At 40.7% G+C, this 15,454-nt stretch overlaps 1 protein-coding gene across 1 annotated transcript in view; it reads left to right on the forward strand.

Moving 5' to 3' along the window:
• The window catches only part of tox3 (TOX high mobility group box family member 3), a 37,458-nt gene extending 22,775 nt beyond the window's left edge, over positions 1–14,683 (forward strand). Inside the window, exons 3-7 of the mRNA XM_080885321.1 lie at positions 4,774–5,025; positions 11,255–11,518; positions 11,633–11,863; positions 11,979–12,059; positions 12,290–14,683. Coding sequence (XP_080741447.1) covers positions 4,774–5,025; positions 11,255–11,518; positions 11,633–11,863; positions 11,979–12,059; positions 12,290–13,144 — 1,683 coding nt within the window. The 3' untranslated portion in view covers positions 13,145–14,683. The remainder of the gene's footprint in view (positions 1–4,773; positions 5,026–11,254; positions 11,519–11,632; positions 11,864–11,978; positions 12,060–12,289) is intronic.
• The last annotated feature ends 771 nt before the right edge of the window (positions 14,684–15,454 follow it).

Consider the following 15,454-nt stretch of genomic DNA (forward strand, 5'->3'; position numbering starts at 1 on the left):
TACAGATGTTTTGCTTTACCACAAATGACTTAAAGCAAAAAAATGCAAACCTGTTTACATCCAGCTACTCTTTATTTACACAGTGGATACTGTATATTTAAAACTGCACACAGTGTGTGAGATTGCTTCTGCTTCAGAGCGACAGACTCGCATTGCTGTTTGGATGGCTGTTGTATCATTTACCTTATGCACTTAGAGAATGAGATAAGATGACCTTGGTGTGCCTGGTAAAGCATACATCCTAGGAGAGAAAGGTTGACTGCTTTCCTAAGTGAAAAGGATACTGTACACTGAGATTGTGTTCCACTCAGATGTATCACTTTACTTTCCCAATCAAATTAGCATCATGTAATGAACTATAAATATGTAGAAATGGACTACAAATGATCCAAATTTGAAATAGTGCCGATTAGGGGTGCCATGGTTGATGTTGTCATTTGAGTAGCTGCACTCTGCCTGTCTAGATATTTGAAACTGGATCCTCAGTCCAGCCTCTATTGATTCTGAGGCCTATTATATGCAGTAATTGCATGCTGCTGCCTTTAATAACTCTTGGTTATTACATCTGTGAATTGCATTACTACATTTATTGAACGACTGGAAATATTGCCTGAAAAGCTTTTTCTTCCTCTTGTTCTGATATTGAAAGAGCTCCAAGGCACCGCAGGGATAATCCACTGGAAGGGAAAATTCAGTGATTCCCATCCCAGTCACATCCCTTTTATATTTCTGTAGTTCATACATTCTCTATAAACCAATGTTATACTGTTTATGACAACATTTTGTGTTTGCACTAAAGTCTTGTGCTTTCATTCTTTTCCACTGCATGCTAGCAACAGGACTCTTGGGGATAACTTGTCCTTGAGCACCATAATAAGGTTGACACTTTTGGCTTTCAGTGACATCTTGAAAATGAAAAGGAAAGCATGGGCTGCCAAGAGATTTGGTACATATATTTATTGTGAAACTAAGGGGACTGACGCTGAAACATTCAGTTCCACATATTTCAGAAAAGATGTTCAAGCAGGTTCTGCCTAAACTATGGAATATCTTTACTAGACAAAGTAATTTAGACAAAAATAAACTAACTATAAAAAACACATGCGAAGAGAATCAAGTCATAGTTCCTAGATATGCACAACTTTCTAGTATCATTCTACTTTTTGCTCTGCTCAGAGCTCCTCTTGTAGCAACATAAGCTAAACATTTGTTGTTAAAGTCAAGTGCAACGAAATGAAACATAATTCGAGTTAACAAACTGAAGTTACATTTGTCATTTCTCTTAACTTTTTGAAGTTTATCTATGAAACAAGTTTATCTATGGCACCATTTTTACTTGTGTTTTTACTATGACACAAGTAAAAATGGCAAAAGGGATATTTAAATCATTTGCATTGTCAGTGCAAGCATTTAGGATGCTGTTCAACAAGACTTTGAGTTAAGCTTGACATTTTTGTAAATTTTCCTGTGATTGATTGATTATCTAAAATCACATAGATCCTACACTGAAAATTGACCCAGCACAATATAACAACTGTTGAGAATTTCTCTTGGTACAATTTGGGCTGATCCACCTCCAATGGGTTCTAAGAACTGGGGGATTTCCCACACACCTGCTTAGGATGCTCATGCTGGGTACATCAGGCCTCTCTGTTACAAGCCCTTGTCTGTCCTCAGACCACTGAACCATGTGTCTGCCAATGGAAAAACACACACACACACACACACACACACACACATACACACACAAACCTTCTCTCTTTCTGTCTGTTGTGTTCTGCTTTGCCCACCCCTTAACATGTACATGCCTGCACTTCCCAAGCCAGCATCTGGCTTGGCACTTGGCTCTGCTGAGCCTTTCAGAACAATTTAAATGGATAATCAGGCTGGTGATGCGAAGAAAGTGGATTGTGCATCTCTTAATCTCCGATCAGAGCCCCCTAAGCTGCTCCTGGTGAAGAATTAAACTGGCTTTATGTGAAATGACACCAGACAGTGCGCAACACTGTAACACTCTGTGGGATCCAGTAAAATCTGGCACCTCTTCCCTAGGGAGAGGGCCTTTTCTACACAGACAGCTGACATCTTCCATAACCTCCCCCCTATATGAGGCAAAAACTCCATGTCTCCATTATCAGTGCCCCTGGTGTTGATGTTAATTTGTATCATCATTAACAGAGTGAGGCAAAGCATACAGGCGCAGACTGTGATACTGATCTTGCTCCATCTTCCCACATCCACTGTGATTTTTGCTTTCGCTATCCTCCACTTCCATGCTGTTTAGCAGATACTAAACACCAGCATTCCTTTCCACCAAGTACATGTCTGTGTTTCACTTAAAGGTCACAGTCATGCTTGTACTGCTCCCTTACAAAAGTGTAGCTGACCTCAGCCAACCTTCCTCTTTGACATTTGTCTCAAATCTCTAGGTTGGCTTTGTAATTCAGGCCACAATGCACCAGAATATAGGAGCCAGTGCCCTATATAGTTCTGCCCTGATTTACCTTACACAGAGTAACGCCACAGGAAACCTACTTAGATCAGCAAATAGTATTCATAGTCGAGTAGAGCAAAAAAATGCTAGTGATGTTTTTTTTTTTGTTTTTGTTTTTTTTTCCCCCCTCAAAAACATCCCCGCAGGGCTTACGTGGATGAATGTGGCCATAGAATCACAGCCTAAGCAGTGTATCTGGCTGTAGTGGACAAGACAGGATGAAACTCTCCTGTTAGAGAGATTATGATAGAGTGCCAATGTCTTCAGATTGTTGCATGATGTGATCCAGGTGAGACTGGGGCAATAGATCTGAAGGCTGGTATGGGGATTGACCCTGCTCCACGGGGGAAGTTGAAAAAGTTGAATGACGGCTGTGATGATAGACGATCTCTGATCTTTTCCATGTGCTACTGGAACATTTTGTCCATGACTCATGACAGTTTTGTTTTATTAACCTTATAAACGTACACTGGGTTTTCATTCACATGCTGCTGAACAGGCATTATTGTGAACTAACTTTCAGTGGTTTTTTGAGTGGACTGGAGCATAATATGACAGCAGTGGACTGTTAGTAAATGTTCCTAAGGTGCTTGTGATTTATTTCACACTTTGAGAGCCAGAGGCCCTGAATATGACCTTAGCTCCTTCCGAAAGGAGAACGGATTCTCTAGCTATGAAACAAGCACTGAAAAGTGAAGCAGTGGTAGGGAGCAGGAAGAGAGAAAGAAAATGGGAGAATAAAAACTCTATTAGCTTCTCCCGCCACTGGAATTCATCAGTGCTTGTCAAGACAGCTGCCCTGAGTAGGCAATGAATTAGTTTCAAGTGTCTGTGTGCTAAAGCAAGCAAGGGGAACATTAATACTCCCTAATCAAGGTCTGTGTTGGCATATTCCCTCCCTTGTCTCTATTCTGTTATTCTATCCCCTACCTACCAGAGGCAGAGCAGAGGAAGACAGGGTTGTTAATATCAGGTTTATAGGTGTTTTAGATAACACATCTTCACCTCTGCTGAGGTTAAGGTCCCCATTCCTGTTTTTACACCATGCCAGAACTACAGGGTGTTGAATGATGCTTTACATGTGAGTAAGTGGTAAGAGTAAGGGGAAAAACGGGACCCTTTTCAAAGGAGCTTATCTCAAAAAGCAATGCATGAACATCTCTAGGACTCTCAATCCCTCTGAGAATTACAGGCAGGTGTGTGAAAAGGTGAATCGGCATGGGGGAAACTCATCTGTGGCTGTTCGAATTGGCATAAGTGCCTGCTTCCTTCTGTTTTTTTGCCAATTATTTTCATGCCATGATTGTCTGAGAAATTTCAGGAACTAGATGAGGATTTGGGAGGAGGCTTAACAAGCAACCGCTGCTATAAAAGTGACGCAGGGCCAAGAAAGTGGTGTTTGTGATCAACCTCAAGCAGATTCTTGATGCAGAACTACCGGTAGCTTCTCTTTGTCCACATACCCTAACATTTCCAAGAATTCTTGGAGTTTAACATGAGTTTTGTTTTACTCAGTGTGAGCATTTTAAACCATGTTACTTTCAGTAAGTGAACTGTGCTTTAAAGAGGTTGCAGGTTCACATAAATGCAGGGCCTGCTATCTTAGGTGCTAGGCTTGCTGTGCTTCCAAGTAACCAACAGTGTGGTCATTGTGAGGGTATGAATATTTTGGCTTTGCAGAGAGTAGCTTAATGCAATGCATAGATGAAAACAAGACCCAAGTAGGTGAACAGTTCCATCTCCAAGAAGGCACATAAGCAAATTAAGTGTGACCAAAAGCTTTAATTCGAAAGGCAGAAGGATTAGGCTGTTTGATGAGCAGATTTAAGGGTGCAGGCAAGGGGAACAAAAAGAAACACTTCTGGCCAAGCGTTATAATCTTTGAAAATGTTCTTTAAACCCATCTCCCTGTGACGTGTATTTTCACTGCACTTCAACCCAACATCCCCAAGATTAAGGGCTTTTATCATGTATCCTCTCTCTCCCATGATTGCTGCTTGATATTTTTGCTTTTGACGTCTTTCTCCACACTCGCCTTCTTCCTTCTTTTTCCTTAAAGTGGACTTTAATAGGTTTAGGAAATGTTACATCTTAGTGCACTTACAGAAACGTGTGTTACCACTCCACTAAAACACTCCATCTCTTAAACAAAGTCATCTGATTTAATCCCTGAAGGTTTCCTTCCAGCCTGTTAGATAAGGCCCACCTCAACAAATGCTTCCTGCCTCTTTTGTGTTGGTGGATTTCATAATTTTCTTCTTTGTTCCTCTTTCTTGCAGACTTTTCATACACCCAGCTTGGGAGATGAGGAGTTTGAGATTCCTCCCATTACACCTCCACCTGAGACGGAGTCCGGTCTGGGTCTGTCAGAAGTGGACTCGCCATTCCCAGCAATGCCTGAGCCCCCAGCTCCACACAGGGGTCCCTTAATCCCCCAGTTTCCCCCACAGAGTCTGGATCTGCCCTCGATTACCATCTCACGCAACATGATGGACCAAGAAGGGGTGTCTGTCAACAACGGCCAGTCTGTGGTGAGCACTGCCATCTCACAACTAAGTGAAGAAAAAAAACCATTATCTTGCTCTCATTTATCTAGAATAAGAAATCTTGCACCAGTGCTTCTCCAGCAAGTGTCCTACTCTCCAGATTTATTTTTTGATGATGTATCCAAACTGAAAGACTTTAAGACAGAATTTGGAGAGCTGCACTAATCCACCTTTATAAGAAGGCCCTTTTACTGAACCATACCGTAATGTCACCTTCAGAGTTTTGCATGCCTCCTATTGTCGGTGCATCTGGCACAGCATCTGGCCTTGTTTACAACACAGGAGGTATATGATCACATTGAGTAAATGTCATGATATTATGTTACTTACTGTGAGCATTTTTTATCTGTTAAAAAAAACAACAAAAAAACAAAACAGGAATGTGAATGATCCCTCTCTATATGAGGTGAACAGATGTGAATAGATCACAGGTGTTAGAGTACAATGCTCATTCATCCCCAGGAGGACGGTGAAAATGGGACCCAAACGTGCCACAGTTTCACATGCTCATATTTAATTCATGTTACCTCCTGAAACCTTTTTTTTCCTGCTGTAAATGCTGATCTGCGCTTCAGCAAAGTGTCACATGAGGTCTTCAGTAACGACACATGCTATTTTTAGAGTTTAGGACTGGGGAGAATTATCCCACTAGTAAAATGTTGACACGTATAATTTTAATTGGTTAATATTATTGCACTTGATTAAACATAGAACTGTAGAGTGAAATAATCACTTTCTTTATGTTGATACTGTTGTGTGCTACAGATTGTGAGATCGTTGTCTGAGGTTGGACAGGCATTTTCAAATGCCACAATCATGGAAGCACTGAGGAGGAAAAATGGAAATGTCACTGGCTGCCTAGTTGTCTTACAGAGCCATTACAAAAATGGAAGATTCATTTAGGAGAGAAGAATTGAAAGGACAAAGGCATCAGCAAAAAGATGATGGTATTGATGGTGCATTTGCTTTGTGAGTCACAAATCAGATTGCATTGAGATGAGGCGCCATTATTATTATTAGAAGTGTGTGTGAATAAATGTAATGTGTTTTAGACCCTCTGTCCCCATTTCTCCCTAACACATTTGTTGAATCACAGTGATATTAGGTATATTTATTTACATTCCATATGGGAAAGGACTGTAACATTTTTACAGCTCTTTTTCCTGCTCCCATGCTTCTGGCATGTGAAATAATTGCAGCTTTTAAAATATCTCGGCTGCATACAGTAAGTGAGCCCCTGAAGGCTTTTTGCCTAAAGAATTTTCATTTCATGGTCAGTTAAGCTTTCTGCATCTGGAAGAAACGGAACCTTGACACAATTACATTCCTGACTGTTCTCATGACTTGCTGGAGGATTAGATTTGATTCTCAAACATTATTCCTCTTTAACACCATTTGCATGGCTCATGTCTCTGATTGTGCAGAGACTCCATTAAAAACTGAGGGGAGAATGTGGGTTTTTACTCTTTGCCTCGTGGCATTGTCGTCGGCACACTACTCACTCGTTATCAGTCATCGCACATTGTACCGCAGGAAGACTTGTGGTGGCCCCTCATTTTTCCTGTAAATGGGATTGATCCCCAAAAGTCTTGTGACAATGCCTTTAGAAATTCTATTCATCTGTGGTTTTATCTTTGCTTTGAGAAGAGAATGCAACTAAATGAGATAAGTAACAGCACTGTTTTCACTGTATTCCATATATAGAGACAATGATTTACGAAGGCCCTAACAGGGGTATTTTGTCATTTTGTCAGCACACTGATAAAGGAATGACAACCTTATATACATGATTACATTCTGTGTTATTTGTTATGGCTTCAGGGGCAAACAAATAAACCGTGCACTATTGCAATTACATTTTTCATCAAGCCACCATGCTCATATTTCCCAAACTCTTGTCTTGGTTTCCTTCCTCTGTGCTAGCTTACTCATGTAGAATACTTAGCCTGTGTGAAAGCCTGTCTCTTATCAGAACTTAATGAGAAACCCAACCAGCAAATATACCTGGGCTATTTTCAAAAAGCTTCTTCCATGTCATTGCATTGCCAAGTGTTCTGCTAATTCCTCTCCCCTTAATGTTCAGCGTATGTCTTGCAAATTGGCCACAGATGCTGGGCTTCTACAAAGAGAAATACATTTTCTCAGCTGCAATGTGCCTGGCAAGCCCTGAATCTGAAGTCATTATTTATTTAATCTGCTCTCCTAACAAGCTTCTGACTCTCATTTTTGTCTCCCAGCATGTGTCCTCCTGATTTGTGATTGAGTCTCAATAGTGCCAAATAGTACTGGAGTTAGAGCTGCCAGTATTGCTTTATTCACAATTTCTTCTCGATTTTCTCCCTGCTGCACAGCAAGGGTCTCTGGGTTCTATTTCAAAAAACACCTGGTGCCTTCACCACATTTGAGGGTTTTCTTGACACGTGTAAGCATGTAGTGAAATGGGCTCTGTGTCCTCTCTGATTGGATTTGATACCTACACTAGTCAACCGGTTGTATTAGATGTTAAAATCAATATTTAGAAGATATGAGCCCTGCTGTCTTATTACATTTACCACTATGTGGTAATGCATTATATATTTTTCATTACCAACTAGCTGTTTCACATGTCATTAGCTTTGCAGCCGCAAAGATATGCTAATAAGCGATGGTAGCGTTTGAACGGCATCCATCATGCAAGATAAAAGTAAGTCTGAAAAAGCCGTTTGTAGTTTGCCGTTCACATGATTTGATATGCCACGATACTGTGTAGATTGTGAGTGAGTATAATACCCACAATTCTGACTGGTCAAAAACCACTATATCCTGAATCAAATGGAAAATGTGAGCAGTGTTGCAGAAAGCATGTTTTTCTACACGGTCCTCTTATCTCCTTTCCAAGCCAAGAAGCACTGACATGAGTTGTACATCAATTTAAGAGATTTTTTCTTCTTCTTCTTCTTTTTTCTTTCCTCTCCCGACAGACAGCTATTGTGACATATTGGGTCAGTCAGAAATGAAAGATATTCATGCAGGCATGCAATACTTGTAATGAAGTCTCAGCTTGACCTTCTGCATGATTGATTCTGTAATTTACTTTTCTCAGGCAGCTCACAAACTGAAATGATGTCATGTTGGACAAGTTTTAAATACCCATAATGCACTAGGAGAAATGGTGGAAAGGGGTATGGGTCAGTGGCTGCACCAGACAAAGGGGGGAGGGGACCTGCTGGCCTTGCAGTTTGAAGGGGGAGGAGAGAAGGAGAGAGATTTGTTTTTAAGTGGGGGTTAGAGGTTGGCGAGATGGATGGAGTGAGTTTGCACACCACAGAGAGGGAAAGAGAGCGAAGTGTGTTTGACTGAGACAGGGCAGAGGAAAGAAAAACAATTTATCTTCGTGCTATTATAGCCTTTACCGGCATTCAAAATTCCATTTTTCTCATTTGGCTTAAGCACAGACTTCAGCAGGTTGCAGAAAATGGAAGGGAAAAAAAAATAAAATGATGTTCCCGTTTAGAAGCAGAGTAAAGGAATATGTGCAGAGCACTGATAAACTATCTTTAATAGGACTGACCTTTCATGCTGGCGAAAGTTACTGGGGGATTCATCCTTATAATTAACATATAGATGATTTTACTCCTCTCCTGCCACGGAACATTTCCAAGAGCTCTGGCATTGATTGAATGGAAATTGAACTTGTTAACATTCTTTTCAGCCTGTTACAGCTTGGTGCCACTGTTCATAAATTCTTCCCAAATTCTGATTTTCAATATCTTTAAGAACAGACTAGAGTCTGTTTTCATTGACATCGGTGTTGAGATTTCTATCACTTGGTGAATGCATAATGTTGTTTTTTCAGCTCCGCTGCTGGTTTTATTGACCTGCGTTTATTGTGGAAAGGGTTTCATGCATTGTCAAAAAATAAATAAATGAATTTAATAAACATTTTTTTACACTCATGTGCTAGCTTTCAGAACACTTTATGCTGCTGCTGTGTTCAGAGTGGTTAAAGTTGGTGATAATGTACAAAACAAAACAATCTATGCTGCAAAAAAAGAAGAAATATTCTAAAAATCATTATTTTGTTGTTAGTCATTTCAGCTTTGCAATTTTAAAGCAACACAATGGGGTATCGCACAAACTGAATTTACATTCAAAAAACCTTTTATTGATTAGAGAGTACATTTCAGCTTGTTAGTGTTTGATGTGCAAACACACAGATAGGAGCACACCTAGAAACGCACAAATCTGATTGAGGAGGGCACATCTGGCCACTGTGTACCCAAGATAAAGAATTATTTGCAGATTTACGATGACTATCAAACTATCTGGTTGGATGTCTGCTGTGACTCCAGACAATGCTGCAATCAAAATGCAAATGAGGAGCCAGAGGGACATAAATAAACCTCCCTAGTATCAGATTCATATTCGCAATCAAGACAACTGTTACTTAAGATGATTTCTTCAACTAACTTATTAGCTGTTATGTTTTTATTCAAATCAGATGTTCTAATGCTGGCATTTCAGTGACGCAACTGCCGTTGCTTTTTTGTAGAGTGAGGTGCTAAATTGCTGGTACTCTGGTTATTGTAGAAATATGTTGTAAAACCAGATATTTAGCAGGGTGTTGAATGTGATATAATGATGTGTCTAAAGGTGATCACTAAAACATTTTTTTTTCTTTGTTTCTTTAATGCACTATATTTAATTTGAAGCCATTTCAAAGGATTCACCACATCCCAAACAGCAAAATGAGCCACTGCTCTAAGTCAAAACTGCACCATAAGGATTGGGCAAAAGTGTTATTATACAGATGGCCACGACTAATGAGCTCAGTGTGTGCATCTTTGATGTTCGTAGCGAGCAAAGAGCAAACGGTGAGCCATCGTGTTCCCAGTAATGAAGATGACAATAGCACTTGGAACATAGTGGGTTGCTGATATGTAAATCACAGTCATTTGGTTGCAGGCTTGTTTATTGCAGCTTTTATTTGTGAGGATTTCCATATTTGAAGAACAATAACAATATGTTTTTAAATTTTTTTCCCCAACTTTTCCTCATCTCTTTGTTGAAACCCGCTCTTTCATGTAAATATAAATCCATTTTCATTTCATAGATTGTATTTATGATAAGCAGTAGACATGGCATATGAGAAAGAAATGGATTGTAGATCCAATATGTTTCTGTCTGGAATGGTGTTACAATATTGTTTTCGAAGACGGGCATTCATAAGGTTCTTTCAATAAAGCCAGGTGCGTGGGTTTATGATGTGTTGATGTTGGGAGAGATTGAGTTTGTGCTGCTGAATACCAGATGGATGTACCCAGGGAGAACAAATCACCTTTTCTGTTGTGTTCACATCCCCTCTCTGTTCCATGTCAGCTCTGTTGGCTGTCTGATCAGTCTTCCCTCTGGAGAGCTGGCAGGCTTCGTAATTTCCTCCTCACCACAATCAATGCAAACACTTCGCCTGTACCTTCTTTAAGACTCTTTCAAGAACTGAATGTTTTACTAGGAAAAGGTGAAAGAGAAAATGTTATTACATTATACCCTGGATGGCAGAATGGATGGGACCTGTCCAAACCTCTTAAGCTTCATTCCTTCAACTGGCTGATTTATGGAGTTGATCTGTACAAGTATTTTTTTTCCCACTCTTTAACAGTGAAGCATGATCTTTGAAAGGTGCCTACTTCGGAGTTGTATAACCTTAAATAAAGTAGTGCATACAAACTGACACACACACACACATGTAATATTACTGTGGCATTTGAAGTCCACTGTTCCCCTACAGGGACTGGGCAGTCTAAAGCTGTGTCACAGATTTCCATACAATAGAGTTTTGAAATGAATCAACCAAGCTGTGTAGTCATCTATTACTGACGTATAAAGATGGCGCCTTGGGTGTTGAGATAATTTATCATGTCTTGTAACAGAGACATTTAAGACCCAGGACATCATGACATGTAATCTGCTACATAACAACCCACAGAATCCAATGACCCCATTTCTGCTGTGGTAAAGGAATACAGGTTCTCAAGCTTTGGGCAGCATGGTGTCACAGCGAGTACAGCTATTCAAGCTGGATAGCAGAAATAAATTAGGTGCAGCATGAAGTCTGTACAGGGAAAAAAAAAAACAGAAAAGGCCTCAGTCAACAAAAACATGAATTTTTAAAAAGTACAGTTTTATTGAATTATTTTAACCAGTGGTGTTTGCCATTATGTGAATTTGTTTGCAGAACATTGGCCCGGGTCATCTACGTCAATATCCATCCAACCCAGCCATGGTGATGAAGTCCATCATCAGCATGAACAGCCCCAATGGTATGATGTCACAAAATCAGCTGACCACCATCAACCAATCCCAGCTCAACACACAGCTAACCTTAAACATGGCAGGACCCAACATCACCCACACTTCCCCCTCACCTCCTGCCAGCAAGTCTGCAACACCCTCACCCTCCAGCTCCATCAATGAGGATGAGCAGGATGAAGCCAACAGGGTGAGCAAACTTTTAATGATTTGGATTACTGTATTAAAAGGTAGCAGTAAAAAGTAGACTCTGTTAAAGAGCAATTTTGTTATTGTCCTTATGTCAACTCTGCCATCATTTCAGGTCATTGGGGAGAAACGACCAGCCCCCATTGATCCCACAAAGAAATCTAAGACCCCGAAAAAGAAGAAGAAGAAGGATCCCAATGAGCCCCAGAAGCCGGTGTCAGCTTATGCCCTTTTCTTTAGAGACACTCAGGCTGCTATCAAGGGTCAGAATCCTAATGCCACCTTTGGAGAAGTGTCAAAGATTGTGGCATCTATGTGGGATGGTCTTGGAGAGGAACAGAAGCAGGTACTACAGAGTTTAGCGCCACTCTAAAGTAGTATGCAGTCTACCTTAAATTATTATTATTTGCCATTTTAAAAGCTGTAATTTTCTGTTCACACACATTTTTGTGTCATCACAGGTTTACAAAAGCAAAACAGAAGCTGCCAAGAAAGAATATTTAAAAGCTCTAGCAGCATACCGTGCGAGCCTGGTTTCCAAGGTGAGAAACCATTTCTTCTTCTCACCTTTAAAATGTGTGAATTTATCCGAAAGGTGATGTGAATTATTGAGTTCATTGTGTCATATTATGCACTGTGAAGTTGTAGAGGACTTATAATGACTGAAGTAGTTACTAGATACTATATGCTAGTCATTTAAAGGGAGGTAGTGGGATTTTAAATGGGTGAAATCTGTAATCGTAATAAGTTTTTATGTTTTTCACTTATCCAGGCTGCAGCAGAATCAGCTGAAGCCCAGACAATTCGCTCAGTGCAGCAGACCCTGGCCTCCACAAGCCTGTCCCCTGGCCTGGTGCTGCCGTCACCCCTCAACCAGCACCCCTCCATGCCATCAGCTTCCCAGGCTCTCCAACAAGCCCTGCCACGGGCCATTGCCCCAAAGCCTCTGCAGATGAGACTAGGGGGCAGTCAAATCGTGACCTCTGTTACAGTTTCCCACCAGAACATGTCATCTGGGATGCCTCCGCAGCTGCTCGGCCAGATGGGTGCTGGAGGGTCCATGGTGGCAGGTGCCCAGTCCACAGCAGTCTCTCAGATGAGCCCACCCATGCAACCGGTGCAACAGCATGCAATGCAGCAGCTCCAGCAGCAGCAACAGCAGCAGCAGATGCAGCAGCACCTCCAGCATCATCAGATGCAGCAGCAGCAGATGCATCACCAGCAAATCCAGCAGCAGATGCAGCATCAGCATTTCCAACATCATCTCCAGCAACAGCTGCAGCAGCACCACATGCAGCAGCAACAGCAGCAACAACAGCAGCAGCAGATGCAGCTGCAGCACATGCAGATGCAGCATCAGCTGCATCAGCAGCAGATTCAACAACTCCAGCAGCAGCAGCAGCAACAGCAGCAGCAGCAACAACAGCAACAGCAGCAACATCATCATCATCATCAGCAGCAGCAGCACCAGGCCCAGTGTTCTCCACCTCAACACTCTCCTGGTACACCCCATTCAGTGGGAGGCTCTGCATCACTTGGCAGCCCGCAGCCAGCCTCACAGCAGCAACCGCATCCTTCCCAAATTCAGGCCCATGCCCAGGTCCTATCCCAGGTCAGCATTTACTGAGCCAAATGGAAGTCCTATCTAAAAGAACAGGAATAGAATAAAAAGCATCAAACATGTTGCTTTTCTAAGTTGCACTTAAGAAGTGTGTGTAAGATTTAGAATGTTATACAAAGAACTTGTCCATTGTTATAGACAGATATGCACATGCGTGTACAGGGGATTAATATGTTAACTGGGTTTTTGTCTATAAAATAGGCTAAGCTATGACAGAAGCCTTTTAGGGCGAGCACCCAGTGATTGTTTATTTGTTTGTGAGGTCTTTCAGTTTTCAATTTGAACTGACTGGACACACAGTATGTTGAAAGAAGCAAATCTTTCATTGTTTTATTTAACAATAAAGCTTTATTTATGAGGCCAGAGTTGTCAGTTCAGCGCAGTGTGAGGACGCTCTGAATGCGTTTCATCAAAAGGATTTTTATCAGCTCTTGCCTGGACTGAATGACTCACAGGATCCTTGCTGGAAACCAGTAACCATCCGTCTTTGCTCCCACACTGGCCGGTATATAGCAAACTTTCTTTAGTCCAACCTTTCTCTTTCACCCATCATTCTTGCAGACGTAACTCTACAGATCATCGGATGTTGGAGGCCCAGTGGTGTTGGAACACAAATGTAAAACATTTCACAAATGCAGACTGTCTTGGGATCCAGATTTGTGGATGAACGACTGAACAGACAGAGAGAGAAACTGCCATAAATCATTTATTTCATCCCATCATCACTCTAGCTGTAATCTGCTGTACATGTTTCGTAGAGTGGGAAGAGACGAGACCTCCTTTATCCAGTAATTTACCCTCCAGATGATTTGCCGAAAAGTGTGTAACTGGCACCCTCCCAAAAAAAGTCTTCTTTAATCTATTTGTTTTTACTTCAGATGTTTAACAATTAAATTATGTTTTTATTTTGTGTAAGAAAGGGGATATTTTATGGTAAATACAAATTTCTGGATCAAGGCAGATGGTTTGGGGATTGATGTATTTTTACTCTGCTCCTTGATACTGTCATTGTTTAAAAAAAAAAAATGGAAAAAAGAAAACTAGCAGAGCCAGTTTGTTGCACTGCCAAAGCCAACTGAAAAGGCATCGGAGGTATTTTTGCCAGCTGTACAGAAGTCCCGGGGGAAAAAAAGAAACAAGAAAATGTTGTACATTTTTCATATCACCTGTTGTAAAGTTTTAATATGTGAGGCTTTAATTAAAACATTGTTAAACGACCTGTGGATTGCTATATCACATAGTGCATTTCTGCTCTTTTATACTTTTTTATGAGTTACAATAGCAGCAATTAATTTTGTTTGTATTTTGCTTAAAAACCAACTGCATTTGAAAACTGTCCATAGAGTCGATGCATATCCGTATGGAGTTCTGAAAAGGTTGTTTTCTGCTCAAGATAGAAAAAGTAAATTAATGTTGGAGTTTTTGCTCAGCCATGAAGACGAATCCAGAGACATTCCACCACTAATATGATAGTAGCCATAATTTTGTATGAAGTATTATATATTTCTTTGTGTCTCTGTTGAAAATTAAACTCTCAATCACAAATATTTATTTGAAGGAACTGTTTTCTTTCAAAATTTATATTAATCATAATTTCTATTCGTAACTCCTTTATTTCCTTATTAGTTATTGAAGAGAACCGCAGTTATAGATATTCATAGCGCTCACCAGATATAAAAAGATAAATTTGTATGTTTTCTATGAAGTAAATCTATGAGAACAATACTTTACAAGGTTATATGAGCATTCATGTTGGCTTTATTATACTGTGTGCTGTTTCTCAGTGATTTGAATGGAAGTCCATTGTTACTGTGTGTAAAAACAGTGTTGATACTGGACGAGGTCAGCATGTAACTGGTACTTGTCTCAATAACAGTCCCCTTCTCACACACCAGTGCACTGGATTCTGCCTCTTTCTTACTCCCTTTTAAAATCACTTCATTTCCAAGACATCCCCAGGGGTTTGCTGTGCTCCCTTGAATAATATGGTGAGCGGGGGAGGGAAGGCAGGCAAACAATAATTATCATATCTTCACAATAGGCTGTGAATCCACTGGCCCAGAGAAGGGGCCTTTATTTCTTCCAATGGCAGCTGAGACATTTTAAACACGGGTTAATGTTAGTTACAAATTAGGAAAGTGAATTCGCTCCTGCGCTTCTGTGATAGCGGCTTGATAGAATTTTCACATTTTGGTTTGTTTTCAATTAGTTAGTTTTAGGAAGGCATTTGTAATTTGGAGCGGAGGCCTGCCTCTGCTGCCTCTGCTGCTGCGGTGATTGGTTCTTCAGCTCGGTGTGGAAGTGATGCCCATTTCT

The sequence above is a fragment of the Rhamphochromis sp. 'chilingali' genome, assembly GCF_963969265.1.
Source record: "Rhamphochromis sp. 'chilingali' genome assembly, chromosome: 6".
Classification (NCBI taxonomy): Eukaryota; Metazoa; Chordata; class Actinopteri; order Cichliformes; family Cichlidae; genus Rhamphochromis; species Rhamphochromis sp. 'chilingali'.